This window comes from Macaca mulatta, chromosome 11 (genome assembly GCF_049350105.2).
Source record: "Macaca mulatta isolate MMU2019108-1 chromosome 11, T2T-MMU8v2.0, whole genome shotgun sequence".
Taxonomy (NCBI): Eukaryota; Metazoa; Chordata; class Mammalia; order Primates; family Cercopithecidae; genus Macaca; species Macaca mulatta.
Genome location: NC_133416.1, coordinates 128,348,950 through 128,371,516, shown reverse-complemented (window position 1 = coordinate 128,371,516; position 22,567 = coordinate 128,348,950). Strand labels below are relative to the sequence as shown.

Genomic DNA, 22,567 nt, shown 5'->3' with positions numbered 1-22,567 from the left:
AGAGCAGATCACTTGAGGTCAGGAGTTCAAGACCAGCCTGGGCAACATGGTGAAACCCTGTCTCTACTAAAAACACAAAAATTAGCCAGGCGCAGTGGCGGGCTCCTGTAATCCCAGCTCCTCAGGAGACTGAGGCACAAGCATTGCGTGAACCCGGGAGGCAGAGGTTGCAGTGAGCTGAGATCGTGCCCCTGCACTTCAGCCTGGGCGACAGAGTGAGACTCCGTCTCAAACATAAACAAATAAATAAAATTAAAATTGACATGTGGGAGTTGCCAGAGTAAAAACATTTAAACACGTTGAAATCACCAAGGGAGTAAGTCTGGAGCAAGAAGAGAGAATGGCCCAGGACTAAGCCCTGGAGCACTTAGTGTTATTCAGAGTTGGCTACGTTGCCCAGCTATGTTGCCCAGGCTGGTCTTGAACTCCTGGCCTCAAGTGATCCTCTCACCTTGGCCTCCCAAAGTGCTGGGACTACAGGCATGAGCCATCATGCCCGGCCCAGATCCCTGGTCTTTAAGATTCTTCTCGAGCAGGTGTCTGCTAACACCAAACGAAACTCATCTGCTGGCTTCCCACCAAATTTTCATGCTTTCTTCCTACTTAACATACATCGCACTGGACTTTTGAAGTCTCTTTTTTCTATGTCTCCCCCGCCGTTCTGGGAGCCCCCTTGGAACAGGAACCTCATCTTATTTTGTCTTCCTGGCTCAATGCATGAACTTCTTGGTTCAGTGCGTGAATCGTAATACCTGTTAAACCCACGCTATGGGCCGGGCACGGTGGCTCACGCTGTAATCCCAGCACTGTGGGAGGCCGAGGTGAGCAGATCATTTGAGGTCAGGAGTTTGAGACCAGCCTGACCAACATGGTGAGAACCTGTCTCTACTAAAAATACAAAAAAAAATTAGCCGGGCGTGGTGGCACATGTCTGTAGTCCCAGCTACTCGGGAGGCTGAGGCAGGAGAATCACTTGAACCCGTGAGGCAGAGGTTGCAGCGAGCTGAGATCGCACCACTGCACTCCAGCCTGGGCAACAGAGCAAGACCCTGTCAAAATAAATAAATAAAAAATAAAAAAAAAACAAAACTCACTCTATGAATAGTGAGTGTGAGGGCCAGAGAGGCTGGAGTCTGGCACAGGGTAGCTAGAATTCCCAGTCTGTTATCTTGGGCTCCAGATTCTCACTCCATCACCTGAACGTGAGTGAGTCCCTTCCATTCCCAAGCCTCAATTTCCTTAGACAGATTTAAGCAGCTGAATTGGCTAACCACTATCCAACTCTAACCTACTGGGCAAGTTGCCGCCTCTGGAGTCAAACACTATCCAATTTCAGTTTCCAAACATCATAAAAGGGAACTCTAAAAATTGAGAATCGAAACTGACAGCAGAGAGACTGACTAGACGGCCAACCTGTTAAGGTGGCCCCAGACATTCCAGCCTCAGCCCAGCGTCCTCCTGTGCCCCTACTGCAGCAAGGGGGTCTCCAAGAAGGGGGACCTGGAGTCAGCCCATCACACCTAGTTTCCTCTCTGCTAGGAGCTTCATCCCATAGAGCACCGGAGGGCAGTTGAGGAGGAGCTGCCTTAAAAAAGGAGGTGTGTGCCAGGGAGCTAGGTAGGTGCCTGGCTATATATCTGCCCGGCTATATATTTGCCCAGCAGTGGTACTCTCGGGACAGAGATGGCACTGCTGCAGGAACTGTACAGCACGCCAGCCTCCAGGCTGGACTCCTTCGTGGCTCAGTGGCTGCAGCCCCACCGGGAGTGGAAGGAGGAGGTTCTAGATGCTGTGCGGACCGTGGAGGAGTTTCTGAGGCAGGAGCATTTCCAGGGAAAGCGTGGGCTGGACCAGGATGTGCAGGTGCTGAAGGTAATCAAGGTAAGACTGGGGTCCTCCAGCCCCAACACAGGACAAAACCCAGTATCAGAGTCCACGTCCCTGAAGATGCTGGGGACCCCTGTCCTCCTTATCCCTAACCCATGCTGATGACGTCGCAGAACACCCCATCCCACCTGGCTGTCTACGCCCCACTGCACCACTGCCTGGAGCAGAATGACTCTAGTAATAATAGTTCACATCTGGGGGCTCGCTAGCCTAACCTCTTAACATACACTATCTCTAATTCTTGCACCCTGTGAGGTAGGTGCTATTCTTTTCCCAGTTTACAGATTAGCAAAATGGAGGCTCAGAACCAATACAACGCAAGGTCCGTGGTTGGATCCTGGTGTGAATGAACCATTTGTAAAATACAGTTTGGGGACAACTGGGAAATTTCCATATGGCCTAGATATCAGATACTATATATATATAGTATATAGTATATATACTATATATAGTATATATATATAGTATATATATATATGTGTGATAGAGGAAATCATTGTTGATTTTGTTAGGTGTAACAGTAGTCTTGTGGTTATCAGGGAGAATGTTCTCTTTTGTTTGGACACGAACACCAGAGTATTTTAGGGACAACGTTCCTTGGTGCCTGTAATTTACTTTAACGTGGCTTACATTAAGCAAATGTAGCAGGAATTTAGACTTGTTGAATCAACTAGTTGGATATATGAGTGTTAGTTGTATCATCTTTCTACTTTTCTATATGTTTTAACTTTTTTATAATAAAATGACTTTTTTTTTTTTTTAGAGACAGAGTCTCGCTCTGTCACCCAGGCTGGAGTGCAGTGGCACAATCACCGCTCACTGTAGCTTCGATCTCCCTGGGCTCAGGTGATCCTTAGCCTCCTAAGTAGCTTGGGATTACAGGCATGCACCACCATGCCCAGCTAATTTTTGTATTTTTTGTAGAGACAGGGTTTCACCAATGTTGCCCATGCTGGTCTCGAACTCCTGGGATCAAGAATATGCCCACCTTGGCCTCCCAAAGTGCTGGAATTACAGATGTGAGCCGCCATGTCTGGCCGTCCAATAAAATGATTTTTTTTCTTTTTCTTTTTTTTTTTTTTTTTGAGATTAAGTTTTGCTCTGTCGCCAGGCTGGAGCGCAGTGGCACAATCTTAGCTCACTGCAACCTCCGCCTCCCGGGTTCAGGCAATTTCCTTGCCTCAGTCTCCCAAGTAGCTGGGACGACACATGCCTACCACCACACCTGGCTAATTTTTTGTGTTTTCGTAGAGATGGGGTTTTACCGTATTGGCTAGGATGGTCTTGATCACCTGACCTCGTGATCCACCCTCCTTGGCCTCCCGAAGTGCTGGGATTACAGTGAGCCACTGCGCCCGGACTACAATGATTTTTTAATGGAGGCTCAGAGAGGTGAGATGACTTGTCCAAGGTCACACAGTGTTGAAGCTAGGATTTGAACTTGACTCAAGGAACCCAAGCCCCCCTCACTGAGATTTTTCCCCAAGCCCTTCCTCCAGCTGTTTCATGCCACCTCCTGTGCTAGTTAAGATCAAAATTCAAGAGGGTCAGAGCTAGAAAGGCTTTGGAGAATCAGACAGTCTAACCAATGAGTCACTTAAATAATTAAGTAAACTGGGGCAGAGAGGGGAGAGATATCCCAAGGTCACACAGCGAGTTGGTGGCAAAGGCAATACTAGAATTAGGACCCCTGACTCCCAACCCAGTGCTCAAGTTCTCTCTCTAGGGGCAACCAACTCACAGAGGGATCTAGAAGCCCTGGGCCCCTATCCGTTCTTTGCACCTATCCCCAGCATATGAAGCCTGAAGCTATACAATTTAGAAGTGAGAAACCACAAATTTTGATACTAGACAGACTCTTCACTTCCTCCCTTACCAGCTGTGTGGCTTTGACCTTCCCATTCTTATTTCTCAAACCCACAATCTTCTCATCTGTGACTGGGGCATCATCATTTCTCCTTCACCAAGCCAGTGGGGCAATGCAGACTCAATGATTCATGCATGATCAATGCTCACAAACAGAAGCATCATTAGAATTCTTGCCAAGCTTTCTTCTGGGCCTGGGACTCATGTTTGACTCTGGCAGACCCTCCCAGACCACCCCCTCCCCAACAACCTTGAGAACAAAGTGGAGGGAATAAGGAATGTCTGGTAAGAGGAGGATGCTACAAGAATAAGTTTATTTTTGTGTGTGTGCACGCCACCACGCCTGGCTAATCTTTGTATTTTTAGTAGAGATGGGGTTTCACCATGTTGACCAGGCTGGTCTCGAACTCCTGACCGCAAGTGATCCACCCAACTCAGCCTCCCCAAATGCTGGGATTACAGGTGTGAACCACTGCACCCAGCCAAGAATGAGTTTTTACGGCAGGAAATGCTATTTACCCAAGCCTCAAATTCTTCCTGCACATCATAGCCACTTCTCTTGAAATAACTAAATGGTAGCAATCCCCAGAGAGCCGTGACTAATGAGGAATAATATATCTTATTTCGAGTCTAAACCCTCCCTTTCCCCACCCTCTGAAAATCTAGTGAGTGGAGCTGGTCCACATAAGGGAATGCTTGTCTTCAAATGAATTGTGCTTAAATACGTTTAAAACCAAAGCAAATCAGGAAGCATGTTCTGGATGTGTTCTTTTCTCTCTGCCTGGATCTCACCAGTGGGAAAGGCAGTGGGAAGTCTAGGCCAGGCACAGTGGCTCACTCCTGTAATCCCAGCACTTTGGGAGGCCAAGGTGGGAGGACTGCTTGAGCCCAGGAATTCGAGACCAGCCTGGGCAAAATGTGAGACCCCCGACTCTGCAAAAAATGTATAAAAAATTAGCTGGGCGTGGTGGTGCATGCCTGTAGTTCCAGCTACTCGGGAGGCTGAGGTGGGAGGATTGCTTAAGCCCAGGAGGTCGAGGCTTCAGTGAGTGAAGATCGTGCCATTGCACTCCAGCCTGGGCAACAGACCAAGACCTTGTCTCAAAAAGAAAGGGAAGTCTAGACTGGCCTTTGGGGGGAACGTGTCCTTCATTCACACACAGGGTGCCATCTCCAGCCCTCTCCCAGGGGGTGGAGGTGCTGGGTCTGAATGCCTGTGATCCCTTGGAAGCAGGGACTGGCTCACAGCCTTGGGTCACGAGGAAGAAAGAGGCAGAAGAACCACGCACTACTTGAGTTCTGGCTCTTTCTCTAACTCCGCTGCCTCCTGGCTGGGAGACCATGGCAAGCTCCCCATTGCCTCAGTCTTCTCATCTGTACAATTGGAAATAATTCTCCTAGTACCCACCTCAATACAGGAAGTGAAGGGGTTTTTTGGGGGGGGAGTGGTTTAGATGGAGTCTCACTGTGTCACCCAGGCTGGAGTGCAGTAGCGAGATCTCAGCTCACCACATCCTCTGCCTCCTGGGTTCAAGTGATTCTCCTGCCTCAGCCTCCCCAGTAGGTTGGATTATAGGCACACACCACCACACCTGGCTAATTTTTGTATTTTTAGTAGAGACGGGGTTTTACCATGTTGGCCAGGCTGGTCTCGAACTCCTGACCTCATGATCTGCCCAATTTGGCCTCCCAAAGTGCTGGGATTACAGGTGTGAGCCACGGTGCCTGGCTGGGAAGTAAAGATTAAAAGGGATAATATGTACACAGGGCTCTCAGGGGTGCCGGACACAGGGCGTGCTCATGTCATCCAGCATCCGTGCTCATGTCACACAGGGCATGTTATGTCATCCAGCAACAGCTAGAATCTGATTCATGTGCAGTGACTCCATCCACCAGGAAAAGTAGCCCACTGGGGGTCTGGTGCCTCCGTAGCAGTTCCGCCTGCAGACACGGAATGAGCGGGAGAGGCGGCCAGAGAGTTGTGGGGCTTTGCATACCAGAGGCAACAGGGCCTGGAGAGCTCATCTAGAATCTCAAAACATCAAAAAATCCCTTCTCAACCTCCTTCCGTTACTAAGGGGGAAAACTGACACCCCGGCAGCAGAAGGGATTGTCTAAGTCAGCTGGATAATGAGGAGAAAGAGAAACGTATTGCTGACTTCCTGTGTGCCAGGCACCCCACCAAACGCTTGACATACATTATTTCATCTGATCCTCCCAGTAGCCCAGTGACTCTTGTTCCACCATTACTTTCATTTTACAGATGAAGGTCTTAGAAGTCAGAATGTTTATCCATCTAGGAAACAGAGAAGAGTAAAGATCTTTTTCAGGCTGCCCCATTTCACAGCCTGTGGCTCATAAATCCACCAGGCAAACTTGCTCCTTGCTTTATAATGTCATGAAATTATTCAGCCCCACCACCACCCCCAGGATCCTCAAACAACCCTATAGGAGTAGATGCTACCATTCCTCTGGAGTTGGCCTTACTCTGTGGATAAGAAGACTGGGTCTCAGAAGCAATGCAGTGTAGTAGATAAGAAGCTGGGCATTTGGGGCATCCAAGGGGGCAAATCGCTTGAGTCCAGGAGTTCGAGACCAGCCTGGGCAATATGGCAAAATCCTATCTCTACAAAAAAACACAAAAGTTAGCCAGGCATGGTGGCACATGCCTGTAGTCTTAGCTACTTGGGAGACTGAGGTAGGAGGATCGCTTGAGCCAAGATCGCACCACTGCAGTCCAACCTGGGCAATGGGAGTAAAACCCTGTCTCAAAAAAAAAAAAAAAAAGACTGGGCTCTGAGGGCTGCAAACTGCAAGACCCAGGACAAATGACTAATGAGGAGAAAGAGAAACCTATTGCTGACTTCCTGTGTGCCAGGCACCCCACCAAACCCTTGGTATACATTATTTCATCTGATCCTCCCAGTGGCCCGGTGACTCATGTTCCACCATTGCTTTCATTTTACAGATGAAGGTCTTAGGAGTCAGAACATTTACCCAGCTAAGAAACAGGGAAGAGTCAAGATCTTTTTCAGGCTGCCCCATTTCTCGATCCCATGTCTCGAGATCCTCCAGACATCTCAGTTTTCTCACCTGTAAAGTGTGGGTATCAGTACCACCCACTACCCATCCCTCAGCGGGTGGTGAACATTCAGTGAGACCGTGCATGTGAAGTGCTGCAGGGGTTGCCTGGCACATGGCAGTGGGCCTCAGGGTGACGGCTCTGTGTTCTGCAGGTGGGCTCCTTCGGGAATGGCACGGTTCTCAGGAGCACCAGAGAGGTGGAGCTGGTGGCGTTTCTGAGCTGTTTCCACAGCTTTCAGGAGGTAGCTAAGCACCACCAAGAAGTTCTGAGGCTGATACGGAAAACCATGTGGCAAAGCCAGGACCTGCTGGCCCTCGGGCTCGAGGACCTGAGAGTGGAGCAGAGAGTCCCCAGTGCTCTTGTCCTCACCATCCAGACCAGGGGGACTGCGGAGCCCATCATGGTCACCATCGTGCCTGCCTACAGAGCCCTGGGTAAGGGGAGGGGAAGCCCACCCAACTCACACACTTGCCCACCCCAGGAGACTTCCCAGTGTCTCACCTTTACTCATGGCCATGTGCACACACCCACATTTATTCATTCCATCTGTGTCCTATGCTCAGGGCTGGGTTATTGCAGTGCACAGGATTAACCCAACTCTGGCTAGCATGTCGCTTAACTTGAAATACAGAAATTGACCAAAGAATTGCAGAGATAAATACATGATTGCAGGCTGGGCGTGGTGGCTCACGCTTGTAATCCCAGCACCTTGGGAGGCCAAGGCAGGTGGATCACAAGGTCAGGAGTTCAAGACCAGCCTCGCCAAGATGGTGAAACCCCATCTGTACTAAAAATAAAAAAAAATTAGCTGGGTGTGGTGGTGGTTGCCTGTAATCCCAGCTACTCAGGAGGCTGAGGCAGAGAATCACTTGAACCCTGGAGGTGGAGGTTGCAGTGAGCCAAGATTGAGCCACTGCACTCCAGCCTGGTCGACAGAGCAAGACTCTGTCACAAAAAAAAAAAAAAAAAAAAAAAAAAAAAAGATGATTGCAAATGATGTAAACGGTGGCCTGGATAACCACAGAAAGAGTGCTCAGGAAGTGACTTTCTGGGGAAAGAACATTCAGGGGGCTCTGACACCCAGTGAGGGGAAGGAGCTAAAAGTGGGGGGGGGCGGTGTCTGTCACTGCGTTTTCTAGAAGCAGATCCTAAGACATGGATGTGAGGACAAGCAGTTTATTTGGGTGTTCATCCCAGGAAGCACTGGTAGGGAAGTATGGAATTGAGATGGGAAAGGCAAGAATTCAATACAACATGCATCCGTGGGCAAGTCACCACCCTCAGCTTCACGTCCTGGGAGAACTCGCAGTCACGTTACGAATGTGCCTCCGCGGGATCCCAAGTGGGAGGCTGGAGCGCTTACTCACCAGCTTCCCAGCCGTCACCGGTTGGGGGCTGCTTCGGGAGCACTAACTCACTGGCCCTGTTGTTTGTCCTCAGGCAGAGTCCTAGGTGTTTGAGGTAAAACCTATGTGCTGCAAGCCCAGACCCTAGAGGTTTCATCTCATGTGCTAACTCTATCAGCTGCAGTGGCCGGCTGTGCGGAGTTGCTCTTGGGAGAAGGTGTAAGAGACAGGATCTGATTTTAGCAAGGAAGAGAGTGCTGGGATGTCTCAGTGATGTGTACCATGGAACTGGTTCTCCCTATGAGTTTTTGGTTTTTTTTGAGACGGAGTCTCGCTCTGTCGCCCAGGCTGGAGTGCGGTGGCGCGATCTCGGCTCACTGCAGCCTCCGCCTCCAGGGTTCAAGCAATTCTCCAGCCTCAGCCTCCCAAGTAGCTGGGATTACAGGTGCCCACCACCATGCCATGCCCAGCTAATTTTTGTATTTTTAGTAGAGATGCGGTTTCGCCATCTTGGCCAGGCTGATTTCAAACTCCTAACCTCAGGTGATCTGCCCACCTCAGCCTCCCAAAATGCTGGGATTACAGTCATGAGCCACTGCGCCCGGCCTCCCTATGAGTGTTGAAAGAGATCCAAAACAGACGTTAAAGAAAATGAGGGACATTGAGGACATTCAGGGAGGACAATAGGAGGGGCCTGATGCATGGAAAGCCCAATGTTGGTTCTCGAGAGTAAGAATTTCACAAAAAGGACAGTTAGACAAGGCAAACCTTTGGTTTCTGTAGATACGAGGTCTCAAGTGTCCCTGGAGGGATAACTCCAACGTATAAGCAGGCTCTCCCCAAAATACTACTTACCACCCTCCGGCTTCCTCAATCCCCAATCTCTCCCTTTGCTCCCTCACTCCTCAGGGCCTTCTCTTCCCAACTCCCAGCCACCCCCTGAGATCTATGTGAGCCTGATCAAGGCCTGTGGTGGTCCTGGAAATTTCTCCCCATCCTTCAGCGAGCTGCAGAGAAATTTCGTGAAACATCGGCCAACTAAGCTGAAGAGCCTCCTGCGCCTGGTGAAACACTGGTACCAGCAGGTGAGGGGGCTGCCAGGATGGTGGGGGCAAGGAGAGGGCGGAGGGTGGGGAGGAAAGACAGGGCCTGATTTTCATCTCAGGAAACTGCACCCAGGGGAAATGGAAGCAGGTAGAGAGGGAGAGAATGCTGGTCTTTTGAAATGTAAAGTGAAACCGTCAGTGAAGAAGGTGGAAAAGGAAGAGAGGAGGAGGAAGAGGAGAAAGAAACAGAAGGAAGGAGAAAAATAGGTACTCTACAGTATTTCAGTAAACTCGTTCTTTTTATTTTATTTTATTTTTATTTATTCATTTATTGAGACAGGGTCTTGCTTTGTTGTCCAGGCTGGAGTGCGGTGGTGCGATCACCACTCACTGTAGCCTCCACCTCCCTGGATCAAGACCTCCCTGGCTCAAGCGGTCCTCCCACCTTAGCCTCCTATGTAACTGGGACTACAGGCACACACAACCATGCCTGGCTAATTTTTTTATATTTCTTTTGTAGAGACAGGGTCTCACTATGTTGACCAGCCTGGTTTTGAAATGGTCTCAAGCGATCCTCCCACTCTGGCCTCCCAAAGAGCTGGGATTACAGGCACAAGCCACCACACCCACCCCACAAGTTCTTGTTACCCTTCAATTACAGTCTAGGACTGGCAGATGTCAACTTCGCCAGGTACCACGGCCATTAATCACAGCAGGTTAGGGCCCAACAAGAGGAAGGATTTTTTTAATTCCACCCCAGGAGTCGAAAAGAGGGCATGTATGAGTGTAAACAGCCCTCAGGGACGTTTCTCAGGCAGCAGTTCAGTCAGTTTTGGAAACAAGATCTGCCCCCAAGATAATCAATGGAAACTCCAACTACAAAACAGAACTCAGAGACAAAAATCATTTATTATATAAAACTTGCAGAGAAGTTACAAGGGAATCAGACAGCAGAAGGAAAGATTTGATCCAATAAAAATAAAATAGGCCAGGCATGATGGCTCATGCCTGTAATCCCAGCACTTTGAGAGGCTGAGGCGGGCAGATCACGAGGTCAGGAGATCGAGACCATCCTGGCTAACACGGTGAAACCCTATCTCTACTAAAAATACAAAAAATTAGCCAGGCATGGTGGCGGGCACCTGTAGTCCCAGCTACTTGGGAGGCTGAGGCAGGAGAATGGTGTGAACCCGCAAGGCAGAGCTTGCAGTGAGCCGAGATCATGCCACTGCACTCCAGCCTCGGCAACAGAGTGAGACTCCGTCTCAAAAAAATAAATAAATAAATAAATAAATAAAAATAAAATAAAATAAAAATAAAATGTAATAGGGATTTAAAGAAAAAACAATTACTGGCCAAATGTGGTAGCTCACACCTGTAATTTCAGCACTTTAGGAGGCTGAGGTAGGAGGATCACTTGAGCCCAAGGGTTCAAGACCAGCCTGAGCAACATGGTGAAACCCCCGTCTCTACAAAAAATACAAACATTAAAAAATTAGCTGGGGGTGGTGGTGGGTTCCTGTAGTCCCAGCTGCTTGAGAGGCTGAGGCGGAAGGATCACTTGAGCCAGGAGGTGAAGTAAGTTGAGCTGGGTAATGTTTTTATCCATTCACTAAGGCTTACATCTTACTGATTACAGGCATCCTACATTTTATATATCATCTAAGTTTTAAGAATATAACATTTCACTAGTATTGGAGAAAATAAGTTATATTACCATGGTTTAAATTTCTAACAAAATTATAATGTTATTAGTTATGGTTTACAAATTTGAGTGTTAAGTATGAATTCACAAAAAGTTACAAAACAAATTATAAATTAATTAATTAATTAATTTATTTATTTATATTTTTGAGACGGAGTCTTGCTCTGTCGCCCAGGCTGGAGTGCAGTGGCACGATCTTGGCTCACAGCAAGCTCCGCCTCCCGGGTTCACATCATTCTCCTGCTTCAGCCTCTCGAGTAGCTGGGACTACAGGCGCCCACCATCACGCCCGGCTAGTTTTTTGTATTTTTAGTAGAGACGGGGTTTCACCGTGTTAGCCAGGATGGTCTCGGTCTCCTGACCTCATGGTCCGCCCACCTTGGCCTCCCAAAGTGCTGGGATTACAGGCGTGAGCCACTGCACCTGGCCTTACAAATAAATTTTAATTCAAAATTGAATTTCTAAAGTCAGGGATAAAGTTTTTCTGTTAGTAAGTCAGTGACTTGTAGGAAAGGCCTAAAGTTTCATTTATTTGGGAGATGAGAATTATACGAGATGATTCTGTGTTTGTCTCAAGGCCAAAGTGTTATAGTTTTTTTCCTCTGACCTTGGGATGTGATCTAATATTCATATATGATGGCCATAGGAAAATATGTCCATTTTACTTCCACATATCAAACTACTGAATATTTGAGCAAAATTTTCACTTTCTGGCTAAGTATCAATGTTATCAGTGAGATTCTTCTTCATTTTGGGTTTTTTTTTTTTTTTGAGACAAGGTCTCACTCTTGCCCAGGCTGCAGTGCAGTGGCGTAATCTTGGTTCACTGCAACCTCCTCCTCCCAGGTTCAAGCAGTTCTCCCACCTCAACCTCCCAAGTAGCTGGGATTACAGGCACCTGCCACCACGCCTGGCTAATTTTTGTATTTTTAGTAGAGACAGGGTTTCACCATGTTGTCCAGGCTGGTCTCGAACTTCTGGCCTCAAGTGATCCACCCGCCTCGGCCTCCCAGAATGCTGGGATTACAGACATGAGCCACTGCGCCTGGCCTCAGTGAAATTCTTAACACAGGAAGTGACCAGTATCAGTTAAGATGCTTTCTTTTGCAAGTAAGAGAAAAATACAAAAACCAACTCAAACCAGCTTAAACAATAAAGAGAATTATCAGCTCATGTATGAAAACCCCTAAACAGTCGGCGGGGGGGGGCGCGCGTGGAGCAGGGAGCTTCAGGCACTGGAGAGGGCACTGGCTCTGTTTCTCTGGCATTCTCTCAGCTTCTCATTCCTCTATATGCCAACTTGGTCCTTTGGCTTGTTTCCCTCTTGGTGGCAAAGTGGCCACAACTGTTCCTTCCCTCATATTCACACATGGGAGGACTTCTCTTCTTTCAACCACTGAACAAAAGAACTAGGCTTTACTCTAGTTGAGCCAACTTAGATCGCATGCCTTCTCTTGAACCAATCATTTGCAAGGGGGAAAGGTTTATGCTGATAGGCCTGTGCCAGTCAGGGTCCATCCTGGAGCTGCGGGTGGGGGTCAACCCCTTCCAAACATCATGGCTAGTATGCAATGGGGAGGGAAAGAATGTGTGCTAGAGAGGCAACCCCAATCTTCATACAGAATCTCAACTATTACCATTTTTTCCTCTATCTAAGGAAACCTTTCCTTTCTTTAAAGAAACATTTCTCAGAAGCTGAATACATTACAATAGATTTAAATGGGACTGGTTAGGCTAGGATGCTTGTGACCGAGCACAGCCTGCTCGCACCTGTTCATAAATTCATTCCAGGAGTTACATCTGTCAAGCACATATTGAAGCCCAATGGACCAACTCAGCCCTTTAATTCTAAAATGGTGAAACCTATGTCCACAGATGGAATGTGATGTGGCCAAGGTCACACAGCCAGTAGGCAGCAGAGCCAGGACTAGAACTTGGATTTCTCAGCTTCTGGTCCAACGCCATCCTTACACAGAATCTTAGGGTCTCTCTCTCTCTCTCTGTCTTCCCATCTCTTTCAACAGCATGTGAAAGCCAGGTCCCCCAGGGCCAATCTGCCCCCTCTCTATGCTCTCGAACTTCTAACCATCTATGCCTGGGAAATGGGTACTGAAGAAGATGAGAATTTCATGTTGGACAAAGGCTTCACCACTGTGATGGACCTGCTCCGGGAGTATGACGTCATCTGTATCTACTGGACCAAGTACTACACACTCCAGAATGCAATCATTGAGGATTGTGTCAGACAACAGCTCAAAAAAGAGAGGTACTGGACCACTGTTTGCCCACCAAATCTCACAGAAAAAAAAGAGAGGAGCTAGTGTAACGTGGTATAGAATTTTATGGACTGGCTGTATTAAGCAGTAAGGCTGCCACCATAGTTGAGCATTGACCTCCCACACCAACACAGCTGGCATCTCAAGTTGGTGGCTTATCAAAGCCATTAGGGGGCCATGGGGCGGGTATAAGCCTGTTCCTTGTTTCCTAAGCCACCCTCCACCTTAGCTTGGCCCTCTTGCTCTCTGAAGACCATTTCAGTGCTCTGTAGGTGCTAGCATGGGAAAATGGAAAGAATCTTGGAGACTCAAGTTTAAATCCCAGCTCAGCCATTTTCCTACTGCTATGAGCCTCAATCCCTTATCCATAAGCAGGAATAAATTGGAACATACGATACAGGATTGATGCAAGGGTTGGAGAAGATCTGTGTTAAGGATCCACAATATCTAGCATCTGGCAGGTGCTGAGTAAATGCTTATATTGGAGCGTGTGCTTCAGCATCCCATTCATATCCCCTTGGCCTTTACCATTCTAGGGAAGGTTGGTTTCACTTCCAACTGTCGGCACCTCCATCCCTTTGCCAGCAGACCCACTCTGAGAACAGCCCTTCACCAGATCCGGTGGGAGTTGGTGGATAAATACCACAGCTCCCTCACCCCAAAGATAGAAGGAATCTGGGTCTCATTCCATACCCTTTTTTTTTTCTTTCTTTCTTTTTTTTTTTTTTTTTTTTTTTTTTTAGACAGAGTCTTGCTCTGTCACCCAGGGTAGAGTGCAGTGGCTCAATCTCCATTCACTGCAACCTCTGTACACTGCAACCTCCACCTCCTGGGTTTGAGGGATTCCCCTCCCTCAGGCTTCTGAGTAGCTGGGATTACAGGTGCCCACCACCCACACCCGGCTAATTTTTGTATTTTTGTAGAGACAGTGCTTTGCCATGTTGGCCAGGCTGGTCTCAAACTCCTGACCTCAGGTGATGCACCCACCTTGGCCTCCCAAAATGCGGGGATTACAGGCGTGAGCCACCACACTAGGCCCTATTCCATACTCTTTCCCAAAGATCGCCTCCAGTTGACCACAGTAGTAATTACTTCAATACCCACCCTTTGTTGTCTGCCTTCCCTTCTCTGTCTCACTCCCTTATTCGTGCTTCCTGGGATCACTTTCCAAATCAGCCAAATCCTTACGTGGGGATCTGCTTCAGGGGAAGCCCAACCCAGACAATTCCCTATGTTAGAAGCTCTGGGCCTGTGTGAGCAATATCACAATGTTTCATGTTCTGTTATATAGTATTGGGTCTCTTTTGTAAGGAAGAAAAGCCAGGTCCGCTCATGAAAAGAGGATTTATTATAACCATGCCCAGAAAAATCGAGAAAGCATCAGGACCTGAGACTCCCTCTCTCTGTCACTCTCTCTCATGAACCACAGCACTTTTCCCCTCAGCCTCTGCTTCTCTCTCCACACCTGTCCTGCTCCCCTCTGCCTCCCATGTATAAGGGACCTCCATCCTCCCCATATCCAAACCCCAGAGGGAACCAGTCTGATTACTGGTCACAGGACACAGACCCCGTGTGTTGGGCCACCTGCCAACCAACAGAATGAGCCACTTTAGATCAGTGACCCCATCCCATGGGACAGCCTGGCACTTTCAGGCAGGACTGTTTTAGGGAACAGTCAGTGTTGGCAGGAGCCAGCCTGGAGCCCAAAGTCCAGTTCATTCCAGTAGCCTGTGTCACATTCTATTACACAGATAAAGTCGCAGCTCCCTCCCAAGCCCCAGAGTACAAAGTACTGGGGTTTTTTTGTTGTTGTTGTTGGGTTTTTTTTTTTTTTAGATGGAATCTTGCTCTGTCACCTAGGCTAGAGTTCAGTGGCACGATCTTGGCTCACTGCAACCACGACCTCCTGGATTCAAGCTATCCTCCCACCTCAGCCACCCAAGTAACTGAGACTACAGGTGCCCACCACCATGCCCTGCTAATTTTTGTATTTTTAGTAGAGATGGAGTTTCACCATGTTGTCCAGGCTGGTCTTGAACTCCTGACGTCAAGTGATCTGAGCACCTCGGCCCCCCAAAGTGCTGGGATTACAGGCATGAGCCACTGCGCCCCGTTCAAAGAGCTGGTCTTAATCATGGACTTGCAGTCACCCCAAGTTAATAAGCAAGCCCAAGATCCCCTTCAAGCCAATATTCTTTAAAATATTTATTCAATATTTATAGAAAGGAGAGACTCTTGGGGGCAGCCCAACCTGTGCTCTGTTGAGGAGGTAGACGGGTAAGAGCCCCATCTACTGGCTGTAAGAACTCAGGGAGATCTAGGCGGGGCACCGTGGCTCACGCCTGGAATCCGAACACTTTGGAAGGCCGAGGCAGGTGGATCATGAGGTCAGGAGTTCAAGACCAGCCTGGCCAAGATGGTTAAACCCCATCTCTACTAAAAATACAAAAATTAGCTGGGCATGGTGGCAGGTGCCTGTAATCCCAGCTACTCGGGAGGCTGAGGCAGAGAACTGGCTGAACCCGGGAGGCGGAGGTTGCAGTGAGCTGAGATTGCACCACTGCACTCCAGCCTGGGTGACAGAGCGAGACCCTGTCTCAAAAAAAACCAAAAAAAACAAAACAAATAAAAGAACTTAAGGAGATCTGTAAAACTAGGACAATCACAACAATAAAAATAACAGTCCCTACCTTACAGAATTGCTGTAAGGATTAAAATAGGTTAATTTGCATAGGATTTAGCCTTGTTCTTCCATAAATGTCAGTAGTTGGTGGCGGTGGTGTTTCTATTATCCAAAGCAATTCAGCAGCTCTGACCTTAAACTTGCAAAGCCTACACCGAACGTAAAGGGCCCCCTGCCTGAATGGGCATCTGTTATTCCTCTATCATGCCTCTTGGGGCCTCATTCTACCCCCAAATTCCTTGCAAACACCTAAGGCGCTCTCCCAAAGAGGAAATCTTTTTTTTTTTTTTTTTTTGGAAACAGTCTCACTTGGTCTCCCAGGCTGCTGGAGGGTGGTGGCGCGATCTTGGCTCACTGCAACCTCCACCTCCTAGGTTCAAGCAATTCTCCTGCTTCAGCCTCCCGAGTAACTGGGATGACAGGCACGCGTCACCACACCTGGCTAAGTTTTTGTATTTTTAGTAGAGACAGGGTTTCACCACGTTGGCCAGGCTGTTCTCAAGCCCCTGACCTCAAGCCATCCTCCCGCATCGGCCTCCTAAAGTGCTGGGATTACAGGCGTGAGCCACGGCACCTGGCCAGATAGGAATTCTTGGAAATAGCATTGTCTCCATCCTGCGGTGTTTTGGGACCCTCCTGAACATCTCCAGGATGTGGACATCACGATGCTCAGTGGCTGGACTAAACAATTGCTGAGAAGGTTTTTTTCTGGCTTGAAGGCTTCCAAACCATTACAAACCTGGGCACCCTTTTCCTGTGTTACAGGCCCATCATCCTGGATCCTGCTGACCCCACCCACAACGTGGCAGAAGGCTACAGATGGGACATCGTCGCTCAGAGGGCCTGCGAGTGCCTGAAACGGGTCTGTTGCTATGACAACAGGGAGAACCCCGTCACCAGCTGGAACGTGAAGGTAACGGCTCCTCTCTGGGCTGTCAAGGGCTTGAAGCTCAGAATGATAGACAACTACTCAGTATTTACTCATTCAGTTCTGTGCTGATGGAGAACAGAACTTCAGAGTCACTGTTTAAAGGGCCAGCTGCACCACCCACGGGCTCTGTGAACTTGGACAAATTCTTTGGTTCTCAGAGCCTCGGGTTTCTTACCTTCAAATTCTTGTTCTCCTTTCCTTTCTTTTCCCCATAACCTACTGGAGAATCAGTTCCGTGTTCCTGATCATTCTTTGTATGAGTTGGGTCCAGCCAAATCAGCTCAATCAGCCATTCTGTGCCACTGCTGTGCTCGGGGATGGGGTAGGGGGTGGGGGCTGGGGGACAACACAGGCACAGAAATAAGGCATGAACCCGAAGCTTGGCCAGGCGCGGTGGTTCACGCCTGTAATCCCAGCACTTTGGGAGGCCAAGGCAGGTGGATCATGAGGTCAGGAGTTCAAGACCAGCCTGGCCAACATGGAAAAAACCCATCTCTACTAAAAAAATACAAAATTAGCCGGCCATGGTGGCGGGTGCCTGTAATCCCTGCTACTCCGGAGGCTGAGGCAGGCTAATCGCTTGAACCCGGGAGCCAGCGGCTGCAGTGAGCTGAGATCGTGCCATTGCACTCCAGCCTGGACAACAAGAGGGAAACTCTGTCTCAAAAAAAAAGAAAAAAGAAAAAAAAGACAAGACCCTCCCTCTCAAAGAACTCACCCTATGTCGTTAGGAAGCAAGTCCATGAAACAAACTTACACAAAACTGCTAGAATTACCAGAGAAGACAAGATACTCTGAAAACAAAGCAAAAAAAGAAAAATACTAAGTCATATTATTATGTGATGCCAAACCTATGGTATAGGCAGAGATCACAAAAATCTATTTTATTAACATCACACTTTCTAGTTTGCAAAGCTCTTGTCCAAGGTCTGTCTCAGTTGATCCTAACGGGCAATTCTGTAAAGTAAGAAGGTCGAATATTATCACTATCTTTATTATTGTCATCATCATTACTATTATTGCCATTTTACAGAAGAGAAAACTGAGGCTCAGAGAGGTTAATTAACTAAGATCATTCTGCTAAGAGACAGCAGAACCAGAGGCTCTGGGGGTCTGGAAGCAGAATAAATGCTAACTAAAGTCACCAGAGAAAATTCCTTTAAAAAGTTAGGGGTCGAAATGAGCCCTAAAGGCCAGGGGGGGATACAGATGCTCAGAACAGAGGATAAAGGATGGTGGGGGCAAAGCATGGGAGGCTGGGATGAGCAAGATGTGTACAGGAACAGGAGACTGACCTGCTTGGAGCAGAAGGAAGAAGCAGAATCAGAGGCTCCAGTAAGGTACAGAGAGTATAAACGGGGAACCCACTGGCCAAATGAGGAGGCCCACCCATGGGCTGGAAAATATACGCCTCTGGATTTTTCCTGAATATAAAAACCATTGTAGACTGGGGGCGGTGGCTCACACCTGTAATCACAGCACTCTGGGAGGCCGAGGTGGGTGGATCCCTTGAGCCCAAGAGTTCAAGACCAACCTAGGCAACATGGTGAAACCCCATCTCTACCAAAAATACAAAACTTGGCCGGGTGCGGTGGCTCACGCCTGTAATCCCAGCACGTTGGGAGGCTGAGGCGGGCAGATCACGAGGTCAAGAGACCGAAACCATCCTGGCCAACGTGGTAAAACCTCATCTCTACTAAAAATACAAAAAATTAGCTGGGTGTGGTGGCATGTGCCTGTAGTCCCAGCTACTAGGGAGGCTGAGGCAGGAGAATCACTTGAACCTGGGAGGTGGAGGTTGCAGTGAGCAAGATCATGCCACTGCACTCCAGCCTGGCAACAGAGTGAGACTCTGTCTCAAAAAAAAAAAAAAAACTTAGCCAGATATGGTGGCACACACCTGTGGTCCTAGCTACTCAGGAGGCTGAGGTGGGAGGATTACTTGAGCTTGGGAGGTCAAGGCTGCAGTGAGTTAAGATTGCACCACTGCACACTGCAGCCTGGGGTGACAGAGCAAGGCCCTGTCTCAAAACACAAAACAAACACAGAAAACATTGTGCAAAGATTGTTTATCTTGACAAATCAGAAAACTTGACAATGCTAGGCTTATATTTCTTTCTTTCTTTCTTTCTTTCTTTCTTTCTTTCTTTTTTTTTTTTCTTTTGAGACAGAGTCTCCCTCTGTTGCCCAGGCTGGAGTGCAGTGGCACGATCTCAGCTTACTGCAACCTCCACCTCCTGGGTTCAAGAGATTCTCCCACTTCAGCCTTCTGAGTAGCTGGGACAACAAGCATATGCCACCACACCCGGCTAATTTTTGCATTTTTTGGTAGAGATGGGTTTTGCCATGTTGACCAGGCTGGTCTCAAACTCCTGACCTCAAGTGATCTGCCCTCCTCAGTCTCCCGAAGTGCTGGGAATACAGGTGTGAGCCACTGCACCCGGCCAAGGCTTATATTTCTTCTGGAAAGAATCAGCTAAAGGCCTGACCCTCTCCAGCATTTTCCAGGTGCTCTCCAGCCACCTGGGGCTCTCAGGCCCTGGAGCGTAGCCTCTGGAGGTGATGAGAACACAGACTCTGGAGTCTGACTGACCTCACTTCACATATCTGCTCTACTCATTACAACCTATGTGATTGGTGTTCAGCAAATTATTTAACCCTGCTCAGACAGTTTCCTCATCAATAGCATGGGGATAACCGTAGAACCCACCAACTAATAGAGATGCTCTGAGAAAAAAATGCGTTAAGGGTATGGAAGGTGCTCAGTATACAGCCTGGAAGGTGCTTACCACTCCCTACACATTTGCTGCTGCTGCTGCTGCTACTATTGCAAAGATAAGGACAGATGAAGGGAACATTTGCACATCAGAGAAGTGTGGACTTAACACCTCTCCTTCTCCCTCTCCCTTCCAGAGGGCACGAGACATCCATGTGACAGTGGAGCAGAGGGGTTACCCAGATTTCAACCTCATTGTGAACCCTTATGAACCCATAAGGAAAGTTAAAGAGAAAATCCGGAGGACGAGGGGCTACTCTGGCCTGCAGCGTCTGTCCTTCCAGGTTCCTGGCAGTGAGAGGAAGCTTCTCGGCAGCAGATGCTCCTTAGCCCAACATGGGATCTTCTCCCACACTCACATCTATCTGCTGGAGACCATCCCCCCCGAGATCCAGGTCTTCGTGAAGAATCCTGATGGTGGGAGCCACGCCTATGCCATCGATCCCAACAGCTTCGTCCTGGGTCTGAAGCAGCAGATTGAAGACCAGCAGGGGCTTCCTAAGAAGCAGCAGCAGCTAGAATTCCAAGGCCAAGTCCTGCAGGACTGGTTGGGTCTGGGGAGCTACGGCATCCAAGACAGTGACACTCTCATCCTCTCTAAGAAGAAAGAGGGAGAGGCTCTGTTTCCATCCAGTTAGTTTTCTCTGGGAAACTTCTGTGTACATTTCTGCCATCTACTCCAGAACTCATCCTGTCAGTCACTCTGTCCCATTGTCTACTGGGAAGGTCCCAGGTCTCACCAGCTTTATAATGAGTTATCCCAGGCCGGACGTGGTAGCTCACACTTGTACTCCCAGAACTTTGGGGGGCTAAGGTGGGAGGAGCGCTTGAGCCAAGGAATTCAAGACCAGCCTGGGTATCATAGGCAGACCCCATCTCTACAAAATAAAAAATAATTCACTGGGTGTGGTCGTGCACGTTTGTAGTCTCAGGTACTCGAGAAGCTGAGGCAGAAGAATCGCTTGAGCCAGGAGGTTGAAGCTGCAGTGAGCTATGATCACGCCACTACACTCCTGCCCAGGCAGCAGAGCAAGACCCTGTGTCTAAAAACTAAAACATAAAAATAAGTAAATCTGTTTAAAAAAAGAATTATCCCAGCCCTGCCAGGAGGAGGAAGAGGAGGGGTGTGAGAGACTAAATATACAAATAGACAGTGGCCACATGACGTACAACAACAGAACTCTGACCCACAACCTTCTTTAGCAATCAACCCCAAACCATCAGGGCAACAACTGGCAGCTTCTCTAATTCCCCGCCCCCCGCCCCCACTCCCATCCTGCTTCCTATTTATGACCAACCCAAGAAACCCAAATAAGCTCCCCAGACCAATCACATGGTTAGCCCTGCTTCTGGTCAGTGCACTTCCAACTTCCCCATACCAACAGCCTCAATCAGGGTACCCCTGAAGCCTTCCCATTTTCCTGCCTGTCTTTAAATCTCTGTCAAAAGCAAGAGATGGTGGCTGGTTCCTTTGCTACAGCAAGTTGAGAATAAATAGCCTTTGTTAGTTCTCATTTGGGTGCTCTTTATTTCCACAGGGCCTAATGCTGTCCTAATGGTTATTGCTTGATCATTTGAGCTTCTCAACTCTAAGAAATAAGGACTGGGGAAACTGAGGCAAAAAGAGACAAAGAATGGGAGACTGAGGATGATACAGTGTAAAAAAAATCACCTCAACTCCTAAAACCCATACACAAACAGTACATAATAGTCAGGAAAGTGTAGGAAAATGATAGCATCTTTATTATCAAAGGATGTCATGTGATCAGGTTTACTCCAAGCAATAAAATGTTTCCTTTCGCCCTCCCGTTTTGCCTAGCTTTCTGGTGGGCTACTCACCTACCATAGCATAGAAAATGCACATTTCAATTGGTTATCAACAGCCTCTGGTCAATTTAGCAATCATAATCTGTGTATTTCCCACCTCTGCCTTCAGGGACAGAAAAAGTGCCTCCTTTCCAGGAGGTAGACAGGCTGTTCCAATCCCCAGCTTTGTGTCCTTCATAATGCCCAGCACAGCCCACTTTGTAGGTGGTGGGAAAATTCTTGTTTAAAATAAAAAAAAGAATGAAAAATTCAAAGTCTTAGTCCACTTGGGCTGCTAAAACAAAATACCATACGCTGGATGGCTCATAAACAATAAGCATTTATTTCTTACTCTCTGGAGGCTGGGAAGTCCAAGTCAAGACGGTGGCAGATTTGGTGTCTGGTGAGGGCCTTTTCCTGATTTGTAGATGGCAGCTTCTCACTGAGTCTTCACATGGTGGAAGGAGCAAAGGTGTCTCTGAGGTCTCTTTTATGAGGGCCTTGATCCAGTTCATGAGGGCTCAGGCCCCATTACGTAATTGAAAGATTCTCCCTGGGGCCTGAAAGCTTAAGAGAATGAACAACTCCTCCCTCCTCGGGTTCAGTCCCAAAGCACAAGGCCACTTGCGCCAGCAGCATGCATCAGCAAGACATCAGAAGCAGGAAGAGAGCTGGCTGGAAGACACGTACCCCCTGAGGACAGAGAGAGAGGCCGTCCGGGTACTGCGTAGCAGTCACGTCAGACTGAGACACTTCCTGTTTACAGGAGACTCTAAAACCCCTGCCCCGTACTCATGTAGTGCAGACGCCATTTTAAGCCTCAGCCCACCTGCACACAGGTGCTCATTAAAAGAGTGTGTTGCCCCACACTGCCTCGTGTTGTGTGTTGGCACACTCTCAGGGTTCAAACCAATACGAGACCCTTTCACTAATTACTTCCCAAAGTAATTACCTTGGGAGTGAGGACTTTTTGGAAGTTATCAGTATCAAAATGGAGTCACTTATGTCAAACCCTAACAAATGCCTGTCACAGAAATTATCTCAACAAGTTCCTCAGGCCAGGCGCAGTGGCTCACGCCTGTAATCCCAGCACTTTGGGAGGCCGAGGCGGGTGGACCATGAGGTCAGGAGATTGAGACCATCCTGGCTAACATGGTGAA

The 22,567-nt window shown here is 48.3% G+C and overlaps 1 protein-coding gene across 4 annotated transcripts; it reads left to right on the top strand.

The window, feature by feature from the left end:
• Positions 1-1,363: 1,363 nt before the first annotated feature.
• On the top strand, positions 1,364-21,829 carry OASL (2'-5'-oligoadenylate synthetase like). Of its 4 annotated transcripts, none has more exons than XM_001091486.5 (6): positions 1,364-1,881; positions 6,990-7,272; positions 9,094-9,269; positions 12,960-13,201; positions 16,660-16,807; positions 19,739-20,506. In XM_001091486.5, exons 1-6 carry the CDS (start codon positions 1,684-1,686, stop codon positions 20,237-20,239), a joined length of 1,548 nt encoding a protein of 515 aa, XP_001091486.3. In that variant the 5' UTR covers positions 1,364-1,683; the 3' UTR covers positions 20,240-20,506. The 4 variants fall into 4 exon arrangements, with proteins under 4 accessions (XP_001091486.3, XP_077811582.1, XP_077811581.1 ...); XM_077955456.1 differs by lacking the exon at positions 19,739-20,506 and adding an exon at positions 21,746-21,829 and having other exon boundaries at positions 1,378-1,881; XM_077955454.1 differs by having other exon boundaries at positions 1,379-1,881; positions 6,990-7,330; positions 9,017-9,269.
• Positions 21,830-22,567: the final 738 nt, after the last annotated feature.

Excerpts from the sequence above, each read along its gene's own strand:
- OASL (XM_077955454.1), top strand. The coding sequence starts at position 1,684 with ATGGCACTGCTGCAGGAACTGTACAGCACGCCAGCCTCCAGGCTGGAC. Across the intron at positions 1,882-6,989 it reads AGGTGCTGAAGGTAATCAAG|GTGGGCTCCTTCGGGAATGG; the intron begins GTAAGACTGGGG and ends TGTGTTCTGCAG. Across the intron at positions 9,270-12,959 it reads TGAAACACTGGTACCAGCAG|CATGTGAAAGCCAGGTCCCC; the intron begins GTGAGGGGGCTG and ends CTCTTTCAACAG.